Source organism: Charadrius vociferus, unplaced genomic scaffold, assembly GCF_000708025.1.
Source record: "Charadrius vociferus isolate BGI_N301 unplaced genomic scaffold, ASM70802v2 scaffold61, whole genome shotgun sequence".
Classification (NCBI taxonomy): domain Eukaryota; kingdom Metazoa; phylum Chordata; class Aves; order Charadriiformes; family Charadriidae; genus Charadrius; species Charadrius vociferus.
This window is the reverse complement of record NW_009646945.1, coordinates 5,606,041-5,627,067: the sequence shown is the minus strand read 5'-3', so window position 1 is coordinate 5,627,067 and position 21,027 is coordinate 5,606,041. Positions and strand designations below refer to the sequence as shown.

Sequence of the window (21,027 nt, the reverse complement as noted above, 5' to 3'; positions counted from 1 at the left end):
TGCAGCAATGTTATATTATGTTTGAAATGAATGGAAAACAAGAGGTCTAAAGACCTTCGTTGATTAGGCCCCATAGTATTTTGGGATAATCATTCTGTTCCTTACTGCGACTACTGTAATGAGAAGAGTTGCAAAGGAACCGTATATCAAAGTTTTGTGTTGTAATTTTTTCTGCCCCAATTTTAAAACATAACTTATTTTGTTTCTACAGCAGGGGTATGATAAAAATGTTAATAACCTGCTTTCATCACTCAAAAAAAAAAAAAAGATATATAATGCAGCGTTAAAGCACTTCATGAAAAGGGCAAGGCAGTCAGAATTATGAGCAATTAGTTTCCAGAGCTAAATTCCCAGTGTCTGAGGGGCAGCAGGCATCTCCTTGAATCTCCAGGAGGTTTTTTTTCTGTCTAAACTTTTGTCATTAGTTTTCTGATACGTGTCAACTAACTTCTCTGACCTGCTATGTTGGGTAGACATGAAATAGGTTATTCTTAGTCACTGAGTAAAACATTTTGAGATCTTTAACTAAGAAAAGGTTGTTTACATTTTATGTTTTATAGATCAAAAACTGGTAACTGAGACATCCCAAAAATACAAAACTTGTGATTATTAAATGAGCTGATTTTCTTTTCTAAATTATTTTTAAATGTGCATAGGTTTGCTCTTGGACTTAATAACTTTTTTTATCTACAAGGAAGAAATCATAGGATCATTCATACACTATCAGTACTTTGAGACGGAATGGCAAATTCAAAAACAAATGGCAAATACAAAAACAGTAAAAACTGTTCACTAGTACAGAGCTAGCAAAGTTATGCAAAAGTGAAAATGCTAATTAATCTACAGGAACATGTAAACGTGCTCCACTGTGTAAAAAGTTACAGGAAGGAGATTACAGGAAGGAGTGTAACACTTTACAGAAACTAGATACTGTACAGAGCGATGATTCTTAAAACAGACGTGATACTCATACACAATTAAGAGCATAAATACTGAGTGCAGTGTTAGCCAGAAAGGATATATGATCAGAGGAACATCAAGTAGGACTAGAGAGATTACCCCTTAGTGCTAATGTGACAGCTACTGGAATACGGTCTCTGTTTTGATTCTCACAGTTCAGAAAGTATGCAAAACTGCAGATTTTCAGAGAAGAGGCAAGAAAATGACTGCAGTTGAAGCTTGCGCATTAGAAGGAGAGACTTGAAGAGCGCTTGGTATAGTTACAAAGAAAACATTAAGAGTTTATTTGATTAATAATTGCATGGAAAAGAAACGGTGTACTTATGAGTCTGTAAATGTAGCAAACAAAGGTGCAAGATCCATTTAGCTTAACCTAAATACTCAGAAAACAGAAATTTGGCACAATCTTTAATGTTGTTAGTAACAATTAGAGTGACTTACTGTGATGATTTTTGCAGGGGTGGAAGTTTTGAAAGTGGATGACTTAAAGACAACTTTCTAAGGTTTGTTTCATGCAGAAAGTTGAACTAGGTGATCTGATCTGCTGATACATAAAACAGTAATGTGAATATTTCTAGTTTTAAATGTTGTAGATTAGTGGACTTCAAGTTGAAAGGGATTAAAAATTGTTAATTAACTTTGTAAGTAGCATTCCTGTGATAACTTTGCTCCACACACACAAGTGGTTGATTTTGGCTCACGGCATGTGAGGATTATGAACCTGGGAATGTTTTTCGTATTGCATTGTAGAATTTTCGGTCATTGAGAATATGTTGTTTTGAGCGCTGTTGTGGAGTCAGGTGGAACTGTGATGGATCTGTTCTATCGGCAGTATAAGTCAGTGTTTGCAGGTGTCTGCAGCAGTGGTACAGTTTAAAGTTTTGCGTGCTTTATCAGCACGTACTTTTTTTAGGAGCAGCTATCCTAAAAACTTCTTAGGATTGAATATAATCTAGATGATCTGATCTGTGAAATTTCTTGCCATCTGAAGCGTTCAGAATTTATCTGCAGTTCAGTACAATTTATACCAGATTTAGTATGTAGAGTGTATTTCTTCAAAGATGATTGCACACTTCCACTTTAATGCAGGCTTTTGATGTTTTTCACTGATGTATGTTTACCAGATTGGATTTTAGTTTGTTGACCATAACTACACAGCTTCATCTAGTTGTACAGTGTCTCGAGTACCTTGAAATTGCTTTCTAGATTTTGCTGGGGTTTTTTTTTGCTGTTCTAGATTTGCAGAATTTAAATATGACAGAATATAAATTTCTGGTTTTCTTTACCAGAAGAACTTGTTACAGAAAGGTTGGCATGCTTACCTCACATGCTTTTTAGAGTGATTTATAATGCCTTTCCCTTCTCTGCTCACCACCTCCAAGCATACATTTGATTTCAAAGTTAAATTTGGTAATATGAAAGTTGGAGAGTAATTGATAGCTTCTGTAGATGAAGGTTTCTCTTTGGGATAGAAGAATGCTGTACTCCTTAAACTCATCTTGTGTAGGTCATGTTTATGCAGGATAATGTGAAGTGAATTTAGAGAATAATGAAGCTAAATTTCTCCTTGTTTCCTCCCCCAAAATTATGGGGTTACATTTAAAACGTGGTTCAGTTTTATCAGAGTCTGTTTTTTCTGTTTCCACATCTGTTCTTACTTACTACAGTTAAGGTTTTAGTTTAAGTGTACTGAGAATTAAAACATATTTAGAACCTGTTTTCTTCTGGATTCTGATAGAGAAATTTTTACTCAACAGAAATTACTATTGTGTCGTGCAGAACTTCTTGAAGAGGAATGTTATAGGCAGAAGGAACTTGTAACATTTATTAATAAGGCTTTCCTTTAAACAGTCAACAGTCTTTGCCAGGACAGCTTTCAAATACACATGATAGTAAAGTCAAGATACACAATGAGTTAACCGAATGAAACTAGTCAGGTGTTTGTTTTTTCTTCTTGCCTGCATATGAAGTCCTATGACTTATCTGGGTATTTTTTGCTTGTAATTTGTTGTGACCGTAAAGGAAGCAGAGAGGCTAATTGGACAAAAGATGAGGGCTTGACAGCGACATCTGGTTCCTTGCTGTCCATTTTTCTGATTTGTGTCCTTAGCTTTGGCTATAAATGTGAGGAACAGATCTGGGCTTAGAGACTGAGACAGCTACAGGATGAGATGAGAGGCAGGATAAACTAGGTTACTTCTGCTTATATAAAGGTTAAACCAGTTTTATTTAAATCTTAAATAAGCCAATATTGAATGGAAATTGGTCACAGCTCCTTTTTGCAGTGATCTTACTAACATTTTGAATAACAATAATAAAGCTTGTTCATGGTTGAACTCGTACAGCTTCTTACCGGGGAGAAAATACAAAGGAATTTTAAAGAAACTTGTAAAATTACGTTTTCCTGTTTTTAAAATATTTGTGATATTTGTTTCTTAAAATGCAGAAAAAGCTGTATGTTATGAAAAAGTGTCATTTTGTGTGTTTATATATTTGGTTAGAAGACGTTAGCTACATGTGTTTGATCAGTTCATACCTTCTCTGGTTTTAGGAGGCAGTAGTTGAAGGCATATGATTTTGTGGCTTAGGAAATTGCTACTATAAAAATCAGTGTGGGATGTTGTTTTTTGTTTGGTGTTTTTTTGGTTTTGGGGTTTTTTTTTGTGGGTCCAGTTCATTTGATGACATGAAATTCCTTCTTACCTTTTTCTTACTTCTAGAGAGTTGACATAGCTGCTCAAAGTGTAAATGAAAATGGCTCATCTGTGGCTTCTCATTGACAGGTGATTAAAACCCCAAATGCTGCCGTGTTTATGTGGGGAGGAACAGAGCTTGGAGGCATACCTCCTTTTACATGGGTATAGAGCTCGGCTAATAGAATAGACCTTCCCACCTAGTGGGTCCTGAAAGGAGAATGGTGTTGAATCACTTCGATAAATTCAGAGGAAGAAAATGTATTTAGCTGTATCATCTTTGTATATATTTTTTAATCCCAAATACCAAGCATCTTGAATTTACTATTACTTGCTATTTTCCCTTGAAGAGTGTACTTCAAAACTGGCACTGTCCTTACTCTGTACAGTTGTTTTGTCCGAGAAGCTGACTACCAGAGAAGAGCTTCTGAAGAGATAAACTGTGAACATGCTCATTAATTTCTGCAGAAACAAAATGCAATCAGCTAATTCTCAGAAATGTTTTTAAAATACACTTTTTTTTAGTAAAAACTTGAGTAATTTCTGGCCTACTTTAATGAAGTGAGAGCCTCAAATGTATTCTGTAACTGTCCCCAAAGATTTGAGATTTCAGTGATTTTTGTTTTCACAGTAGTGCTCTTTAATCTGCTAATTTCAGGAATCTGAAGAGCAGCCTTTTTGTTAAAAGAAAACGTAATTTGAAAAAATATCTACAGTAATCACCATATTAATAATAGAGTTTACTAGGTTCAAACTAAGTTATTGTGTTAAATTGCCAGTATTGGCACTTTCCTATGGAAAAGATCTTGACATAGTTAAACTTCAAAAAATCCCTCCTGCCCTATTTTCAAACCTGTTACATCTGTTGCTGTAAGAATTTCAGCATCCCTAGTCAGCTTAAAAAAAATAATTTAGTCTTATTGTTTTGGAAGAGAAACATTCTATATTTCACCATGTTATCATAGAAATCTGATACATTTAGGCATGTTTGACTTTCTGAAAATATTTTTAAGAAGCAATATTTACAGCTCCATCCCAGTTAAACAGATTATTTGCTCTGCCTTGGTTTCCTAGATTTCTTGAATATCGTGCTGGTTTATGTCCTCCAAAGCAACAGTCTTCCTCAGTGCCTTCCTAGGTAGATTTGTTACTGAGTTTGTTAGAGTAACATAGTTATAAATTACTCATATCTGTCAGTAGCAAAAACGGGGAAAGGAAATTATGATCTGCCCAGCTCATCCCGTTCATCATTTCAGACATCCCTATTCATTCCCAAATGTGGAAAAAACCCCAATGAATACTTTTTTTATTAAGGCATATAGTTATAAAGAATGCACGTTTGTGCATAAACTCTTCCGTACAAATTAGGTAATGTGCTTTACCTATTTTTTTCTGCTGTGTTTATTTCACATAATTATGTTCTTCCAGATGATGGTGTATTCGCATCAGGTGTCCCCCTTGAGTAACATCAGCGGGAGTTCAGATCTCTTCTAGTTAAGTAGTTTGAGTAGTTTGCTCATTCAGACACCTGCAGTTGACAGGTTAACACAGATACAATTTTCAAAAACACTCATTTCTTTTGAAAGAATACTATTTCTACTTGATTTAATACGAGAAATTATATGATCCTCTTCAAATTCAAGTACTGTAAAGTTCACCTATTTTACTGGCAAAATACTGCCTACACTAATGATTGCGGTCTCTGTATAGTCCTTTTGAGAGTGTTTACTTAACTAGGGAAATAAAGTGAGACACTTGGGCAACTAGACAATCATAAAATAGATTTTCAGTTTGTAAACATAACTTTAGCTTTTGTGGAGAGGCATATTTTCCTCTAGTAAGGAAATTCCAGGAAAGACCAGTTGAATGTTAAGTATATATTTAAGAATTATATATGGGGAAGAGAGAAGAATTGTCTTGTCACCTGCTGTGCATTAGATATTTGAAAACCCTCTTGCACAATACCTTTATTAAGCTGAGCTAACTATCCAGCCTGAAACTATGACTGTGAATCTGTCATATTAAAACCACAATGCTATAAATATATTCATTCTTAGGTGGATCCTTGGTTGCTTCCTCCCCTACCTTGAGCCCTGGGCCAGCATTCCTGTTTTTAATGAAGAACTTCTATGTGGCAGAAATTTATTTGCCTTGGGGTTTTTTCCGAATGTTATTAGTATCTCTTCTTTTCAAAAACAATTCCCAGTTGAAGATTAAATAAGCATAAAATTAAAATCCTTATACATGTTGCATATCTATACTGTAATAGTTATATATGTGGTATAGTATGTCCTGAACTGAAAGAGTAGTTTGAAACTGATTGTTTCACAAGTTATCATGTAATAGTCTATTGAGCAACTGCTGCTTCTAACAGTAAGTATTTTCAGGTTAGCTTGCTCGTTTGTGATGAGTTACTAAAAATTTCATGGACATTGCTGTATTCTTAGAAGAGAAGCAAAGTTCTCTTCAACTGGCAAATATTAATAGCACCTGAGCAGTGAACTTGTATTGGAGTTTGTTCATGTAAGATATGGTTAGTCAGTAACGAGGACGAAAAAGGCTTTCTTGTGTTAACCTACAAAATAAAAATAGAATAGAACTGAATGAGACAAAGTTCTGCATGCCTGGTCAAATTTGATATGTCTTGAGATACGAATTTGAGATCACATGACTTACAGTTAATATTTTTAAGACACTTAAGAAGGGAGATATAGAGTGTCTTTTTTGTTCTTGCCTTTTTTTTAATGTGGTTGGGCATTGCTTCTGCACAGCGTTTTTATTAAGGATACACGTGTGATAGTTATGTCTGTGACCAGCCTTTTTGCATGCTTGCAGTAGTGTTTTGTAATAGAGGCTCCTTTTTTTAATCTTTCTACAACACCATGTACTTGTGGAGTTGCTGATTCTTAATGGTGCACGCTCAATTGAAATGAAGGAAACTTTTAAGATGGGATGAAGGTTGCAAGCATTTGTTATTGCATAGCGTTACCTGTGTTCAGAAAAAGCTGCAACTTCATCTTCCTTATTTTAAACTGAGTAATGGAAACTTTCCTGCAACTTAATTTGTAAGTAATACTGCATTCAGAGAATCTTATGCCTAAAGTTCTTTGTCCCCAAGCAACTATCCCCAAGACATTAAAAGAAAATTGAGATTTGCTAAACAACACGGCCTTGTTCTTATTTAATCTTTTTTTTTTTTTTTTTGCTCACAGGATTTTGTCAGGGAGATTAAGTTGTCATACCTTGCTTAATTGGTTGGAGCTTCTGAGTGGGAGTACTGATTTGGTGCTGTTGATATGTAGAAAATGGAGGAGTAGTCTCAGAGCTGTGTTCTGGCCACTGCACTTTTTTTACTCCTTTGTAAGCAGAAATTGTTTTGCATGACGCCTGACTTTATCCAGACTTCTGTCAGTGATTACCAGTTTATGGTGTATCTGTCTTTCATAGTATTAGTGTGCTGTTCATCGTCTTAAAACATTGGAATACCCAGTTTTTCGAAAGTGTCTGCACTTAAGCAATTTCCATTTTACGTCACTGAGGTGTATGTTGTTAAATATCAATGTTTTTTCCAATATATTTGGTTTATGTTCTTTGGGAAGCTCCTTGAAGGAAAAGAAAAAGTTGTGACACCCCCCCAGCGTTAAGGGTTTTGTTTGTCCAATTTTCATAACCCATAAGACTAATTTTCAGAAAGCATTTGAGCATGTGTGTATTAGTAATAATTTTAAAATACCCCAGATACCTAGTATGTTTTAGAAATGTCTTGAGTTCTCAAGTTTCTCTCTTTCTTGGGTTTTGAGGGAAAAACTTTGTAAAACTGGAATTATCTGCTGACATTTAATGTGTCTCAGAGATTGCAGAAATAGAGGTTCAGGAGATCTGACAGAAGTGAAATGCTATTTGTGATGCGCACTGAATATACTTCTACACACACAGTTTTGTTACAGCGAACAGTTTCTCCATTTTTGTCGTAACTACTTATTATCAGGTACTTGGCCATAAAGTTAATTTCTACATATGACACATTTTAAAAACCTTAATATACTGTATTTGACATAACCTGAAATCCTGTTCGCATCTTTCTTGCTGTATTTATGTAGTGGAGTTGTTACCTTTTGAGGAGGTATTAGACCAGTCGGAGGCACGAACCGGTGGCAGACAGTCTTCTGCTTACTCTGAGTTGATCAGGATTGTGGAAGTATTGTTGCCTGAGGTAGGACAGTGCATCGTTGGTGGTGCTGTTAGACTTCCCTTACTGAACTTGAGTCTCTTAGTACTGTATTACAGTATGTTCATGGCAGGTCTGTTTATTTGGGTTTCATGGTGTATTACTGGGGAGGGCTTGGGAGGGGGAAATTCAGTCTATTGCTCATATGCTGTGCTGATCCCTACTGGAATTCAGAGAACATTATTATTAGTTCGTGGTAAGGATTCTGGCTGTCAGTTTTAACATGTCTCATTTTGCATGTCATAATAATTAAAAAGCCCTTTTCCGTATGAAGCTCTTACTTGAGGACAGAAGAACCTCTCGTGCACTCTCTTACACTGTGTTAGAGATGTAAATGTTTTCTGAGCTACAGTCAAGAGAGAAAGCATAGTTTGGCTTATTCTCAACTACCGCTAGTTTCTTTTTAGAGGAGTGTCCCACTCCACTGAATCCAAATGTGATAATGTTAATAAGCGTTGCAAGATTAAAAAGACTTTAAAATTGACTGTCATCAGTGATGCTGTAGCAAGGAGTTTGTTTTTTATTTAACACATTGAGATCTTCTGGTGTCATGAGCTAGAGAGTTAGCAATATGACTCTCTGTTGCTGAAGTTCACAGTACTTTTTCATATTTTGTAAAAATATGAAATTGCTTAAGGTGCTTGTTCAATTTGATTAAACTCAAATAAAGTAGGTGCCTTAGAGATGTTAAGCAGTGTTGAGGATGTTGCTAGCTTTTTTTTTTTTCATTAAGTGACCTGAACCCGAAGGGAGGAAACAGCAAATGTAAATATGAAGAATTTGATGTCCACTCATAGTTTCATGTAAATTCAACTTGTATATTTCAATTTGTTTAAAAGTATCTACTTTAGTAACCTTTAGGTCTTTCTAAGGTTCTTATCAGAAAGGTTTAGAAGCTAGTTGGATGTTGCCTTAATTTAGGGGAGAAAGACAAACTCTTTCCAATGATGTTCCTTACTGCCCTTCGGAAATAAAGAATAAACGTTTTTACAGGTGATGGTAAAATTCTCCAGTCTTCTGCTTATTTTTGTTTTAATGGTTGAGATGTCAAGAAAACTGCCAATATACTAGTTTTATTTGAAGAATTAAAGTTGGTAGGGATTTGTCTGGAGCGTCGTTATGTTTCATCCTTTAGGCTTTTTTGAAGGATAAGGCTTGGGACATTTGAGTATTGGATCTTCCAGAAACTCATTGAATTCAGTGGACCTTGTTCAGTGAACCTGATAATCTTCTACGTTACATATAAGCTGAAAAGTGAATTCTCACTGCTACTGGGAGGTGGGCTGAGGGGAGGAAGAAGACAACCCCAAAATTATTTAGTTATTATGCTGTAGTTGTAACAAGGACAGGAGCAAACTAGAAGGGGATGGTTGAACAAAAATAAGTTTGTATCTGTTCTACCAGTGAGAACAACCCAAGCTGTTAAGTCCATTTAGACTGAAGTACAATCCTAGGAAAACAGCTGGTGGAGTAGTAAATCACTGAATTGTTAGGTGAGAACTCAGAAGTTTGAATTTAATTTAAGTCATTTTATTACTGCCTTTTGCTTTCCTTTTTGATGGGTAGATAACTGGTTTTCTTTCTAGAGCAGTTTGTACTATTTGCCCTAAAATTAAACTTCAGTTTCTGAATTAAATTGAGCAGATCTAATTTAAAATAAAAATGTAAGCAGAAGACAGCAAATTAGCAAACTGCTGTTACGTTACTCAACGTGTAAGATACAATTTGAAGCTAATCTTTTGCATTTTAATAATCGGTAAAATCTTGATGTTTGAGTATTTCATTATTGAAACAATAAGAGTCCTTGACTTTCATTGGTTTACTACTTCTGGCTTTTCCTTCTTGAGGTGTCGTTTTCTTACTACCGTTTTAGAAGAAAAATTCTGATATGAAGAAAACCGTATGCTTATAGGATCGTTTTCATCCCTTATCGGTCATTTCTCTCACTCCGTGGATCTGTTTATACTAACATTTGGCACTACCTTCCATGAAATTTCATGTGAATAGTAACTTGGAGAATGATGAAAACCTCATTACATTGGGATGATTATCCTGAGAATCAAACATTACGAAACAGCACAGACTTTGCTGTCCTGTGTAGGAGATATGGTAGGAGAGGAGCACAGGGGAGGAAATAAGGCTTTGTAAGCTCTTTTTTGCTCATAGATCTACTTGTTGACTGGTATAAAACATTTTTTGGGGGGGGCATGATGAGTATGTAATTGGGCAGTTGGGCAGTACACTGATCAGGCTAGATTTTCTTTCTTTTGGCAGAGTGCTGTGCATTCAACTTCTTATGGTACGAATTTCTGGAAAATGTTGCTGCACAGTTGGTGTATTCTCTGAGGCCATTGCTGTGCTAGAAAAATTGCAAGTTTTTATGCTTTTAGTTGCGTGTGGAAGGCAGCTGTATTTTATTTCAATACAGCAGGCCACATAAAAATGCAGTGAAGAAAAATTGCGTTTTGTCTTACTACTTTGACATGTGGCAAATAAAAATGGCCATGATAGGCTGTTCAGTTACAGCTGAGACATTGGGTATTTTGTTCTTACTGTGTTACTGTTTTTCCTCCCATATGCAGAACTTTAGAAAGTGTTCTGCACAAAGATTTGCACTGAAGTAACAAAGACATCAGTTGAAATAAACTTTAGACAATTTAGGTATATCCTATGTAAGTTTCTATCATGTTCACCATTTAAACGAGCCTTAATTAGTTCTCCCCATAAAATATCACTACCATAAACTATCTTGCTATTAAGTTTTCTCTGTTAAAAATAATTTGTGTCTGTCAGTTGGGTAGTATTTGTTCTGTTGAGGAAGTTCAAGTTCTAATATTGTCTCTAAGGAATTTGATTGCATATTCGCTAAGAGGTGGTACGTAGAGTCATCGAAGAGTATGTATGGAGCTGAAACAAGTGGAATTAACTTCCTTGCTTTTTTGCTGCCCAGTGTTTCTTTCCATATGCCTGGTTTCTGGGTACAGGAAAGAAGGCTCTCCTAGAGCCCTCCCCGAATCCCTGTTCCCTCTGGAGGCAGTGAGAGGGAAGACTGCCTTTGAGTTCCAGTTACAGCACTCATTATTGCTGGGGAGTGTTTTCTATGCTTCCTGCCCAGCAGGTGAGCATTTTTAAACTTTCTTTTGGGTTGTCAGCACTGGCACTTTTTATTATGGCCAAAAGGAGAGTTAGGATGTTAACAAAGTATTTGTCTGACTGAAAAGGAAACATAAATGCTTTATCTACGTTGGACTGTATGAAGTTAATTATTGTAGAGTGCAACACTATACTACTGTAATTTTACTATTTGTGCCTGGCTAAAATCTTGGGTGTGAGTGGAGGTGTGTGAACTTGTTTACTATCTAATTTCTCAGTGTATGTTTGTTTGAAGAGGGTGAAGAATAGAATATTTTTTTACTGTTTGCTGATCTGGATTGTAGATTATCTTTTGAAGGTAACTAATGTGTCTCAATGTTCTGATTTGTGCATTTCAGTTGCAGAATTTATGTTTATGATGCTGCATAATGTTAGGAGCTAAAAAGAATTTTAATTAGGCTAAGACACTTGGATGCCAGAGGATGGTGTGGAATGCATGGTGATGTATTTGACCCTTCAAGCACCAAGAAAATTTATTTTAGCTGGTTACAAATGGATGCTGTAGTTGCTAGTATAGTTGTATAGGTTTTGAAAAGGAAGGAGTTGTTCTTGAAAGATGGCAGGGAAGAAGGGGAGTTGCTTTGTTAGAGCAGTCTAATCCTTAGTTAACTCAGAATTTCAACTCTTAATTTCACAGAGTTGAAGTGGTGTTAATGGAGACATTAATTAAATGTGATCATTACAAGAGAAAGTTGACTATGTTGCAAAATGGAAAGAATATAACCCTATGTTATATCGGTTTTCCAAGTCCAGCATAGTGTTGAAGTTGTGTTGCAGTTCAAACTGTCATAGATTCAACAGTTTGGATCTGGAAACTACTTACAAAAACGTTTAAGTGCATCTTGGCATGGCAAAATCTCAAATCTGTAGTAGGCATTAAGTCACAGCTTGGTTTTTGAATTGGTTCACAGGACCATGCTTTTTGTGCTTTCTGCTGATTTTCACGCATTAGTGAAGAAGATGTGATTTTCATTTGAAAGACTTGAAGATAATTATGATAATTTAACCTTGACTCTGACCTGTCCTGTGACCTGTTCCTCACTAGAGATAGTGCTAGTGAAGGCCTTCTCACACAGTTACACCACTGTAGTTTTATATAACGGCAGTGCTGATGCCCTTCTTGGCCATCTTCCAGTTAGGAATAGCTCTTTCCAGATTTAACTGCTCCCAAAATAATGATTAAGCTGAGGAAAGTCACAGTGATGGTGCAGTAAACATTTCCACAGGGAATTCTGTAACTGAATTGGAGGATTTATAGCACAATATGAGTTTTCCTACGGTGCATCAAAGATAGATATTTGCATTTGCTAAATCCTAAGGTATGCTAATAAGCATTTTGGAAACAAGTCTTTTTTTCCGTCTTTCTTGAAGAAAGTGGGACTAGTAAGGAAGGTGGAACCGTAAGAGGAAAGGGTGAGAAGCGCTATAAGGGAACATCTTGAGGGACAGTAGCATGCTGTCCACCTTATCAGGCCTGTTTCTGGGATACGGACTGATCTTAGTGATCCTGTTCTCATAATCTACCTTGGCAGGTGTGCAGCAGGGAGACACAGAGCTGATTGCAAGTCACAGCTGCCTTAAAATAGCTCAGGGTTAGGCTTTGCTGATGTGAAAGCTAGCGTGCAGGCAAGGGGAACCCCCGTTCTCTTTAGAGGTAGACTTCCACTTGTGGATTGCTCTCTGCATACAATTTTAACTCGGTGGCCTTTGAAAGATCTTGAGCAACTCTCCGTGGCAACGCTTGCTTGCCCGGGTCGTCAGAATTCCCAGGTGACTGTACCTTTTGATACTGAGGCAGCCAGGTTTTACTATGTGGTTAATTTGGTGATACGGTTTGGGTGTTTGCATATGATCTTTAAGCCCTTGACTGCCTGAAGTGCCTAAAACTCTTCTCTCCAGAGCATCATCTGCTTTGGTCTTGGAAGCTTCCCAAAAGCAAACATCAGTTTGGCAGCCCTTTCACGTGCTTATTCCCTTGAAGTTCGGGTACTGAGCCAAACTTAAAGCAGTATTATGCATAAAATAAAATGGAGGTATGGGGGTGAAGCTGTGCCTGTAATTACACTGTGTAATTGTCCTAGACATCATCAGCTATGTATTTACGGCTGGCCCTTGCGAAAGCCCACGTAGCTCGTCCTGGCAATGCCGAGGCAATCGGCATTGCTGGCGCAGCCACGACGAGTTGTTACAGAGCCGAGGCCGGCTCAGGCAGGGCAGGGTCCCCGACCCAGGGCAAGCCCAGGGCTGTGCAGCCGGGGGCTCTGCTGGGAGGACTGCAGCTCAGCGCAGAGAGGCCCAGGGGCTCCTTATGGAGAAACTGCCGCATAGTAGGCGTTCCGACTATCGGGTCCAGCTGTAGGTGGGTGTGACTGCTGCAGCCGCTCCGATACTGGCTCCGAGGTGGTTTGTGACTCAGTACCGGGGCTGGGGGAACCAGGGCGGCAGGGAAGGGTGTGAAACGGTGGGGGGATGCTGCTGAGCTGTTAGACCGTGTGGAGGCTGGAAGTCTGCTCGGTTCATTTGAGGGGTTTGTTTATGGGTTGTATAGAATTGGCTTTAAAGGGTTTTATTGATTTAATACGTATGTTGGTGGCTCTTACTTGTGTTTGGAAAATGGATGTTAGATTAGATTTATTGTGGTGGTGTATTTAGACCGCTACAATATTTAAAAATCACCAACTGCATCTTGAGTACGCTGAACAAAATGTAACGTTACTGCATCCATGGTATGGGATTACAGTAAATTAACTGCATTGGTATTTTCTAAAGTTTTGAAGTGACTAATATCAAACTGCTCAAACAAGCCATCTGGTAAATTTTCATCTTGTTTTTTCCTTTAGAAGGGGAGATGTTTTTACCTCATAGTAGAAATGAACGGTGTCTGCATTAAGGAACCTACAGAACCACATGAAGAAATTTTAATTATTTTCTTTCAGTAGAGTTTGAGAAGGGTGTAGTAAATAAATAAAGACCATTAAAAAATGATTAATACAAAAATATTAAACAGCTATCCGACACCATAATCAGTGTCTAAAAAAACCAATAGACTGTTGGTATGACTGATTGAGGAGTAAAGTCTTGTAATTATAATGTGCTTCTTGCATACATTTAGGAGAATTAAATGTGTCTGTTTTTATAAATGCATATTAAAGACTAAATTCTGGAATTTTCTAATGTACGTAACATGTAAAGTCACATTATTCACTAGATGCTCAATTTTTTTTTTGCTATTCATGTGCATCAAAAGCATGTGATGTTGTGAGTATTGCTTTGACAAGCTTGAGTTACCCCATGGTAAATCATTTCACCTGGCTGTATGCAAGATCCTTTTGATGTAGGACTAACTGTCTTGCTTTTTGGAAGGCTGTATTTGAAGACAAGACATTTTCCTTTTTCTTTTTTTTATTTTAAAATATTTTTTACTCCCAGATCTTTGAAGAGAATGACATATGGTTTTAGCCAAAATCTTGTACGAAAAGCTTCAGAGCTACTGAAAGTTCAGGTTGCAACAACTCATGCATGTGCAAATCATCCTTTAACCTTTGTAGGGTACTAAGCAGATTAGTCATGGTGTACCTCTGCTTTTGTGATGGGCTGTTTTTTCTAACCTGCAGGGTTAGAGGCAGGGAGGAAGAAGTTTGAAATAGTAATTTTGTCAACACTTGTGTAGTCAAAAGGCTCAGAATTTGCATTGTAATCTCTCCCATTCTGCACCATGATAAATCATTTAGTCATCTTCTGCATGTGTGGCTCTCAGAACACTTAAAAAAAATATTTTAATGGCTTCATTCACTCCCACCTATCAGTCCACTTTCAGTGGACTGTTCTTTATTGTAGTTGCCCATAAGATACAGTCGGTGCGATTTGCAAGGCACTTTGGCTTCATACTTAGATCTCTATACAGTATGTGAAGCTAGTGGTATGAAATATAGTATCCCTGGGTATTTAAAAACTTCTCAGCAGGCAGAGGAAAAATAAAGGCAGGGAGTGTTGTATTTGGAATAGCTAGTTTTTTCCCTGGAATGTGTAAGAATTTTTTTTTTCAGTTGTGATTTATGTGAACATTTAAAACTTACAAAGAGGAAATTGCATAAAGAATGCAAGAGATTTTTACTTGCTTAGAAATTTTTGAGGAATGGGAGGCGTTAAGAGAAGAAAATTTAAAATAGGATTGTGGAGGGTTTAATGGATAGCCTTGTTTATTTGTAATTAGAACTGTTCAGGTGTAGTTGGTGACTTGATCTTAGGTGCAAATGTAGATGTAAAAGGTGTTGAGAATTATCTCCGTTTTCATTTCCCAGCTGTTCTCTTGTGCCCAAGTGTTTTCATGGCAAGAAAGAAAACTGGATTACCTTGTGAAACAGTTGTTAGGGAGGCCAGAAGCAGGTGGTGGTTTGGGAAATGCTGCCTTTGGTATTCTAGATGTCAACACCTAGATTACAGAGACTGAGGTGCAGGGAAATTAATTTAATCTAGATGCATAATTAGAAATAGTTACCTAGAACCAGTTACAAGTAGTCTCAAAAGGGTTAAGAAAACGGCATTGCTCCAGTGCACTTAAAACCTGATTTTGTGTACGTATCTAACTGTGTAGGCTGATGATAAACCCATTTAAACTTTCTAACTTGAGGAGAAAATGTCTCTTAATTTCTGAATTGACCTATTAGGACTCCTCCAGCCATCAAAAAATATAAAGGCTACTTGTTTGTTTCTAGTGGAATGATGTTTGAGAGCAAGACTAATTAAGGGACTAACCACATTATTGTAACTAGAGGGCAAAGTGAGCTTTATGCTGTGTGAAAAAGAAATATACATATGGTCTCGTGAAATACTTCTGCATCTGAACTATGCTGTGGTCCAAGCTGTGGACAACTTGCCTTCTCCCCTGCCCTCTCCTTTCCCCTTCCACCTCCTTTGAATGTAAATGGTTGACTTCTTTGAAAATATACATGGTGACCACTCTTTCTGTTTTTCTTTAGGGACCAGTTACTCTCCACAAGAAAATTCACATAACCACAGTGCTCTTCATAGTTCAAATTCACATTCTTCTAATCCCAGCAATAATCCAAGCAAAACTTCTGATGCAGTGAGTATTTATGATTGCTATTCATCTGTGTGTCACTCCATTCATCCACGCTATATTTTCATCATTTTGTCTAAAACAGGCAGCATGACCTGCTTCATTGCTCCAGCGTCAGTCTTTCTTTTATAAACACTCTGTGAACCCATGCTGCAGTTGTTATATGTTGTAAAACTATTCTAATTGATACAATTAGATCTTTGAGGTACCTGTCTTGAATTTGAAAGTACTAGATTATTTAAATGAAGTAGATATAGTGAGAAATATTTTCCATGAACTTTGGTAAATCTAGAGAATACAGTATAATTTTACTTATTTAAGGTGCATTATACATTGTGAATTTTAGTCACTTTATTATCCAAGTTTTAGTAGTTAGGGTGGTGTTTGATAAAAATTGCATTGAAAACAGAATAGATGTATTTGTGAAGTATAGAAAAATTTTGAAAATATAATTAATACTTTTTGAGGAAGTTTTAAGGTGCAGAAAACTAATGTTATTGATACTGATATTACTGTATCCCATTCAATGTACTATTAGGTTTTGTTTCAGAGTTGATGGGAATAAAACAGAGGAAACTGTTGCAGAATGCAACAGGAGTGTAGTGGTCACATCTTTAAAGTATCAAAATGAAACAGGCATTTAGGGATAATGAAAATGGAAAACAGTGATATGGGTGCATATGAGGATGCCATGTAGTTTTAGAAATGGTGGAAGCTTTTACATTTGTATGTTGAAACTCTCAAGTAGTCTGTTGTCCAACACTGTATTTTACAGGCTTACGATTCTGCGGATGATTGGTCTGAACACATCAGCTCTTCAGGCAAAAAATACTACTACAACTGCCGAACAGAGGTTTCACAATGGGAAAAACCAAAAGAGTGGCTGGAAAGGTATATGTGTGTGTTTGTTTTCATTGTATATAGAACAAATACTCTTAAGCTCATTTAAGACCAGTTGAGCTTATCTAATAGATTACTGCTATAAAAGATTGTGGTCCAAGTCTACTGTGTTCCTTCTGTTACCGTGACCTCTGGCACCTATTTTATCCCTTGATGATCCATAGCGGGAGGGGGAAGTATGGTTGGTTTGGTTTTTGTTTTTTGGTGAGGTCATCTGGGGTTTTTGTTTTGTTTTTTGGTGGGTTGGTTGTTGGTTATTTTTGCAATGTTAGTGAGCTGAACTGGTGTATTGAGGGCTTTGACAAGCACTGATGTAAGGAAGCAATGGCTGGAGTTTGCCCACTCCATCTGTAGCAGCAAGCTCTTAGGTTAGTTAAATTGGTCTCATGTAACTTCACCCATAGAAAGTGTTATGTTTTATATTATTGGATGATGTGAGTTCTTACTTAACTTGTGTTTTCTTTTCTTCAGAGAGCAGAGACAAAAAGAAGCAAGCAAAATGTCAGTTAACAGTTTTCCAAAAGATAGGGATTACAGAAGAGAGGTGATGCAGGCGACAGCTGCCAGTGGGTTTGCCAGTGGAAGTATGTGGTTTTTTTACAGTAATACATTCTTGCCTTGTTTGCATTACTATTTTCTTTTCCAAACTTAAAAAAAAAAAAAAAAATTAAAATCCCTCTCCTTCGTTGTTTTTCTCACCTCTTTATATAAAAAGGCCAAAGCGGGTAGCACAGACAGCTCTCCCAAATGTTGTTTCTTAAAATAATTTTGAGCCTTTACTAGTACAACACTTGCTTAATGCTTTTCATGGTGGTACTCCTTTTTGCAGCTTTTACTGCCTAATTTAATTATCTTTATAGATTGTTATTGAAACAACTTGCACTGTTTACGGTATAGTTGGACTGTCGAGATCATTGAGACTTGTTAATGTCATATTCTTAAGAATAGAGATGCAGAAGTCTTCTAAAACCTTGATTTCGCATCTGAAAATAATAAGCTAATTTAATGGATTATGATATCAGAGTTTTTAGAGGCTTGTGTACATTATTGAAAGCATATTTTTACCATGCCAATAATCTTAGCAAACCTTTTCCTAGACTATGAATTTCTGTTACTTGGGAATTTTTTTCTTGATACCTAGCTTTAATCTTTGTCAATTTTTTCTGGGAAATGGTTGTACTATAAGATTTTTTCTGTATGCTGATGCAGTTTGGGTGAATTTATAGCATAGTTCTCAGGGTGGTTTAAAAGTAGAAGCCAAAGTATTCATCTTTTTTTTTTTTTTTTTTTTTTTTTCTTCCCTCACCTCCCCTTCTCCCCCTGCTTGGAACTTGACAAGGCAGAGATGTATAAGGGGCTGTTTTGTTGTGTATGCTGAAACATACTGCATGCAATGAAAAGATAGCAGAAATGCATATTGCAGTAACTATTTGTTTTGTGACAGTTGAAAAATCTAGGAATCAATAAAAAGAATTACTCTATATTTGCTTGGTATGTTCCCTCTGTAGCATGTGACAAATGCAGATTAGTCACTCGTTTAATAGATAGTATTCTTGAATTAATTCAATAGAAAGTAAATTCTTTGTAGTAGTACTCAAGTGACTTCAAGTGGAATTCTTTGAAGGCTAGAATTTGAAACTATTAAATTATACTCGATGTTCAGAATTTTAAATGAACAAAAGAAGAAATGGCACGAATTATCTCCTCATGCTAATTATAAGATGGAAATAATAGATTTTGATTGAGATTTTTTAGGAGACTTCAAAAGTTAACTTGACTGTAACACTTGTTATAAAGCAGCCTTTCATCAAAACACAGTGCTTAACCGGAACTCTAAATCAAGCAAAGGTCAGAGAAAATACATTTTGTCAGTGAGTAAAATTAAGTTTTGCCTTTTTTGATGCTGATCTACTTGAGGCTTTTTTTTTAATCATAAGAAGTTTAATCAGCTCTAGTTGTTGATGTGCAGCTGTATTAATCAAAGTCACTGCAATCTTAGACAAGTTTCTAATTTAATCTTTTTTTCTTATTGCAACATTACTTGGGGAATCCTGAAAAAAAGTGGAAGACAAGCATTCCAGTGACGCCAGTAATATGCTCCCACAGAATATTTTATCTCAAACAAGCAGGCACAATGACAGAGACTACAGACTGCCAAGAGCAGAGACTCACAGTAGTTCTACTCCAGTACAGCATCCCATCAAACCAGTGGTTCATCCAACTGCTACCCCAAGCACTGTTCCTCCTAGTCCATTTTCTCTACAATCTGATCACCAGCCAAAGAAATCCTTTGATGCTAATGGAGCATCTACTTTATCAAAACTGCCTACATCCACATCTTCCATCCCTGCACAGAAAACAGAGAGAAAAGGTATGTCTAATAAAATTCCTTCTAGTATTTAAGATGATGCATTGCATTTGCATTGCTTGTTCAAAGTATGTTAGTTCCAGAATTTAAAGATATTTTTCCTGTTGATTGTGTGTGCTTAGAACCCGATTATTCTTTTGATGTGTTTATTTCCCCTTAAACAATGTTTGCTGTATTTTATAGAACTTGCACTTGCACTTACTTGCACACTGCAATATGTGCTGTTTATTGGCTTATTCTACAAATTATAATTTCAAATGATAATTTGAAAGATGTATTTTAGTAGGACGTATTTTAATTTTTGTCCTCCCTCCTGTTGTTTTGGATCTTTGCCATTATTTGAGTTCTTAACATAGAGTTACACCATTTGAAACTGATTTTGGACCATATTTTATGAACTGCTGTTAGTGTTTGGGATGCCAGTTCTTACAGAAAGCAACACGGTTTTCTACGTGTCTGTAACAGCTACTCTTCTGTTTTGATCTGTGTCATGTGGTATACTGAGTCTTCAGTTCTAAAAGTGCTGAAAAGTTTGTATTTCTGTATAATACCAGACACATTTAGACACATCAAGTGAACATCAGGACTTCACTGTGTGGTGTTTGTGACCCTTCAGAAGTCTATATTTTAATTGGATTTACTTCAGTATTAAGAAAGAAGAGTTCAAGAAGATTGTGAGAATGGAGATGTGTATTATTAGTGATAGGGGGATATTTTGGTATAGTCGAGTTCTTAGTAACATTGTATAAAACATTCTCTTTTGGGGGCTTTGGGAGGGGAGAGAGTATTTTTTTATAAACACATCTGGTTTTAATTTAAAATACTGCTTAATTAGTATGACACTAATTTTTTTTTTTGAAAGATGGCTTGTTGCCTTGTTGATATTTGCAAGTCTGTAGTTACAGAAGAATAGCACAGTGCTAAAAAGAAGAACAAAAAGACTCAGATCTGTCATTGGTCTTACACTCTGCATTTGCTTTCCTGCCTTCCAGTTTTCTTGTTTAAAGAATTCCAGCTTTAACACAGAAATAAGTGCACTTGGCCATTCAAAATATCCAAACAATATCATACATTGGCAAATAGTGCAATGTAAGAAAATTGTGCATGTAAAGAAATTTTCTGTGTTTTTCTTGAGACTGTAATTTTTACATGACCTGGTACATGAATGTTAACTACAAACTACAGAGGAACAGAAGATTTTCAGCAGGCCTTTTTCTGTTCAGCACAGTAAAGCAAGCAGTAAGGTCTGCCAGTTTATGCATGGTTCTTCAACTGAATACCATAGTCACCTGCTTCAGTTCAGGCTCTATGTTTTGATTGCAGTTTGATGCACTTTTAAACACAATGGTGCAAAACATCCACGTCGAGTGTTCTCTCCTCTAACGTATCCTCTCTATTTTCATTACTATCTTTAAAATATTCTTAAAGAAAATCCTTACTATTGTTCAATTCAGGCATGTACTTGATTCTTGTTTGGTGTGTGATCAGACTTCAGACTGGATATAGTCTTTCTCTGCTTTAAAGTACATACTTTTATTTGTTGCTTCCACTTAAATTGAGCAACTGAATCTTACTGCAGTTGAAGGAATTTCCCATTGTGACAACTGCTACAAACGTTGGCAGGGAGTTCTAGTATTTCTTACAT

The 21,027-nt window shown here is 36.5% G+C and overlaps 1 protein-coding gene across 2 annotated transcripts in view; it reads left to right on the top strand.

Moving 5' to 3' along the window:
• WAC (WW domain containing adaptor with coiled-coil) overlaps positions 1-21,027 on the top strand; it is a 65,424-nt gene that overhangs the window by 8,848 nt on the left and 35,549 nt on the right. Inside the window, exons 4-7 of one of the 2 annotated variants that reach the window (XM_009895113.1) lie at positions 16,014-16,120; positions 16,890-17,005; positions 17,486-17,598; positions 19,077-19,385. In XM_009895113.1, the coding sequence (XP_009893415.1) occupies positions 16,014-16,120; positions 16,890-17,005; positions 17,486-17,598; positions 19,077-19,385 (645 nt within the window). The remainder of the gene's footprint in view (positions 1-16,013; positions 16,121-16,889; positions 17,006-17,485; positions 17,599-19,076; positions 19,386-21,027) is intronic. The other variant, XM_009895115.1, reaches the window with a different exon arrangement.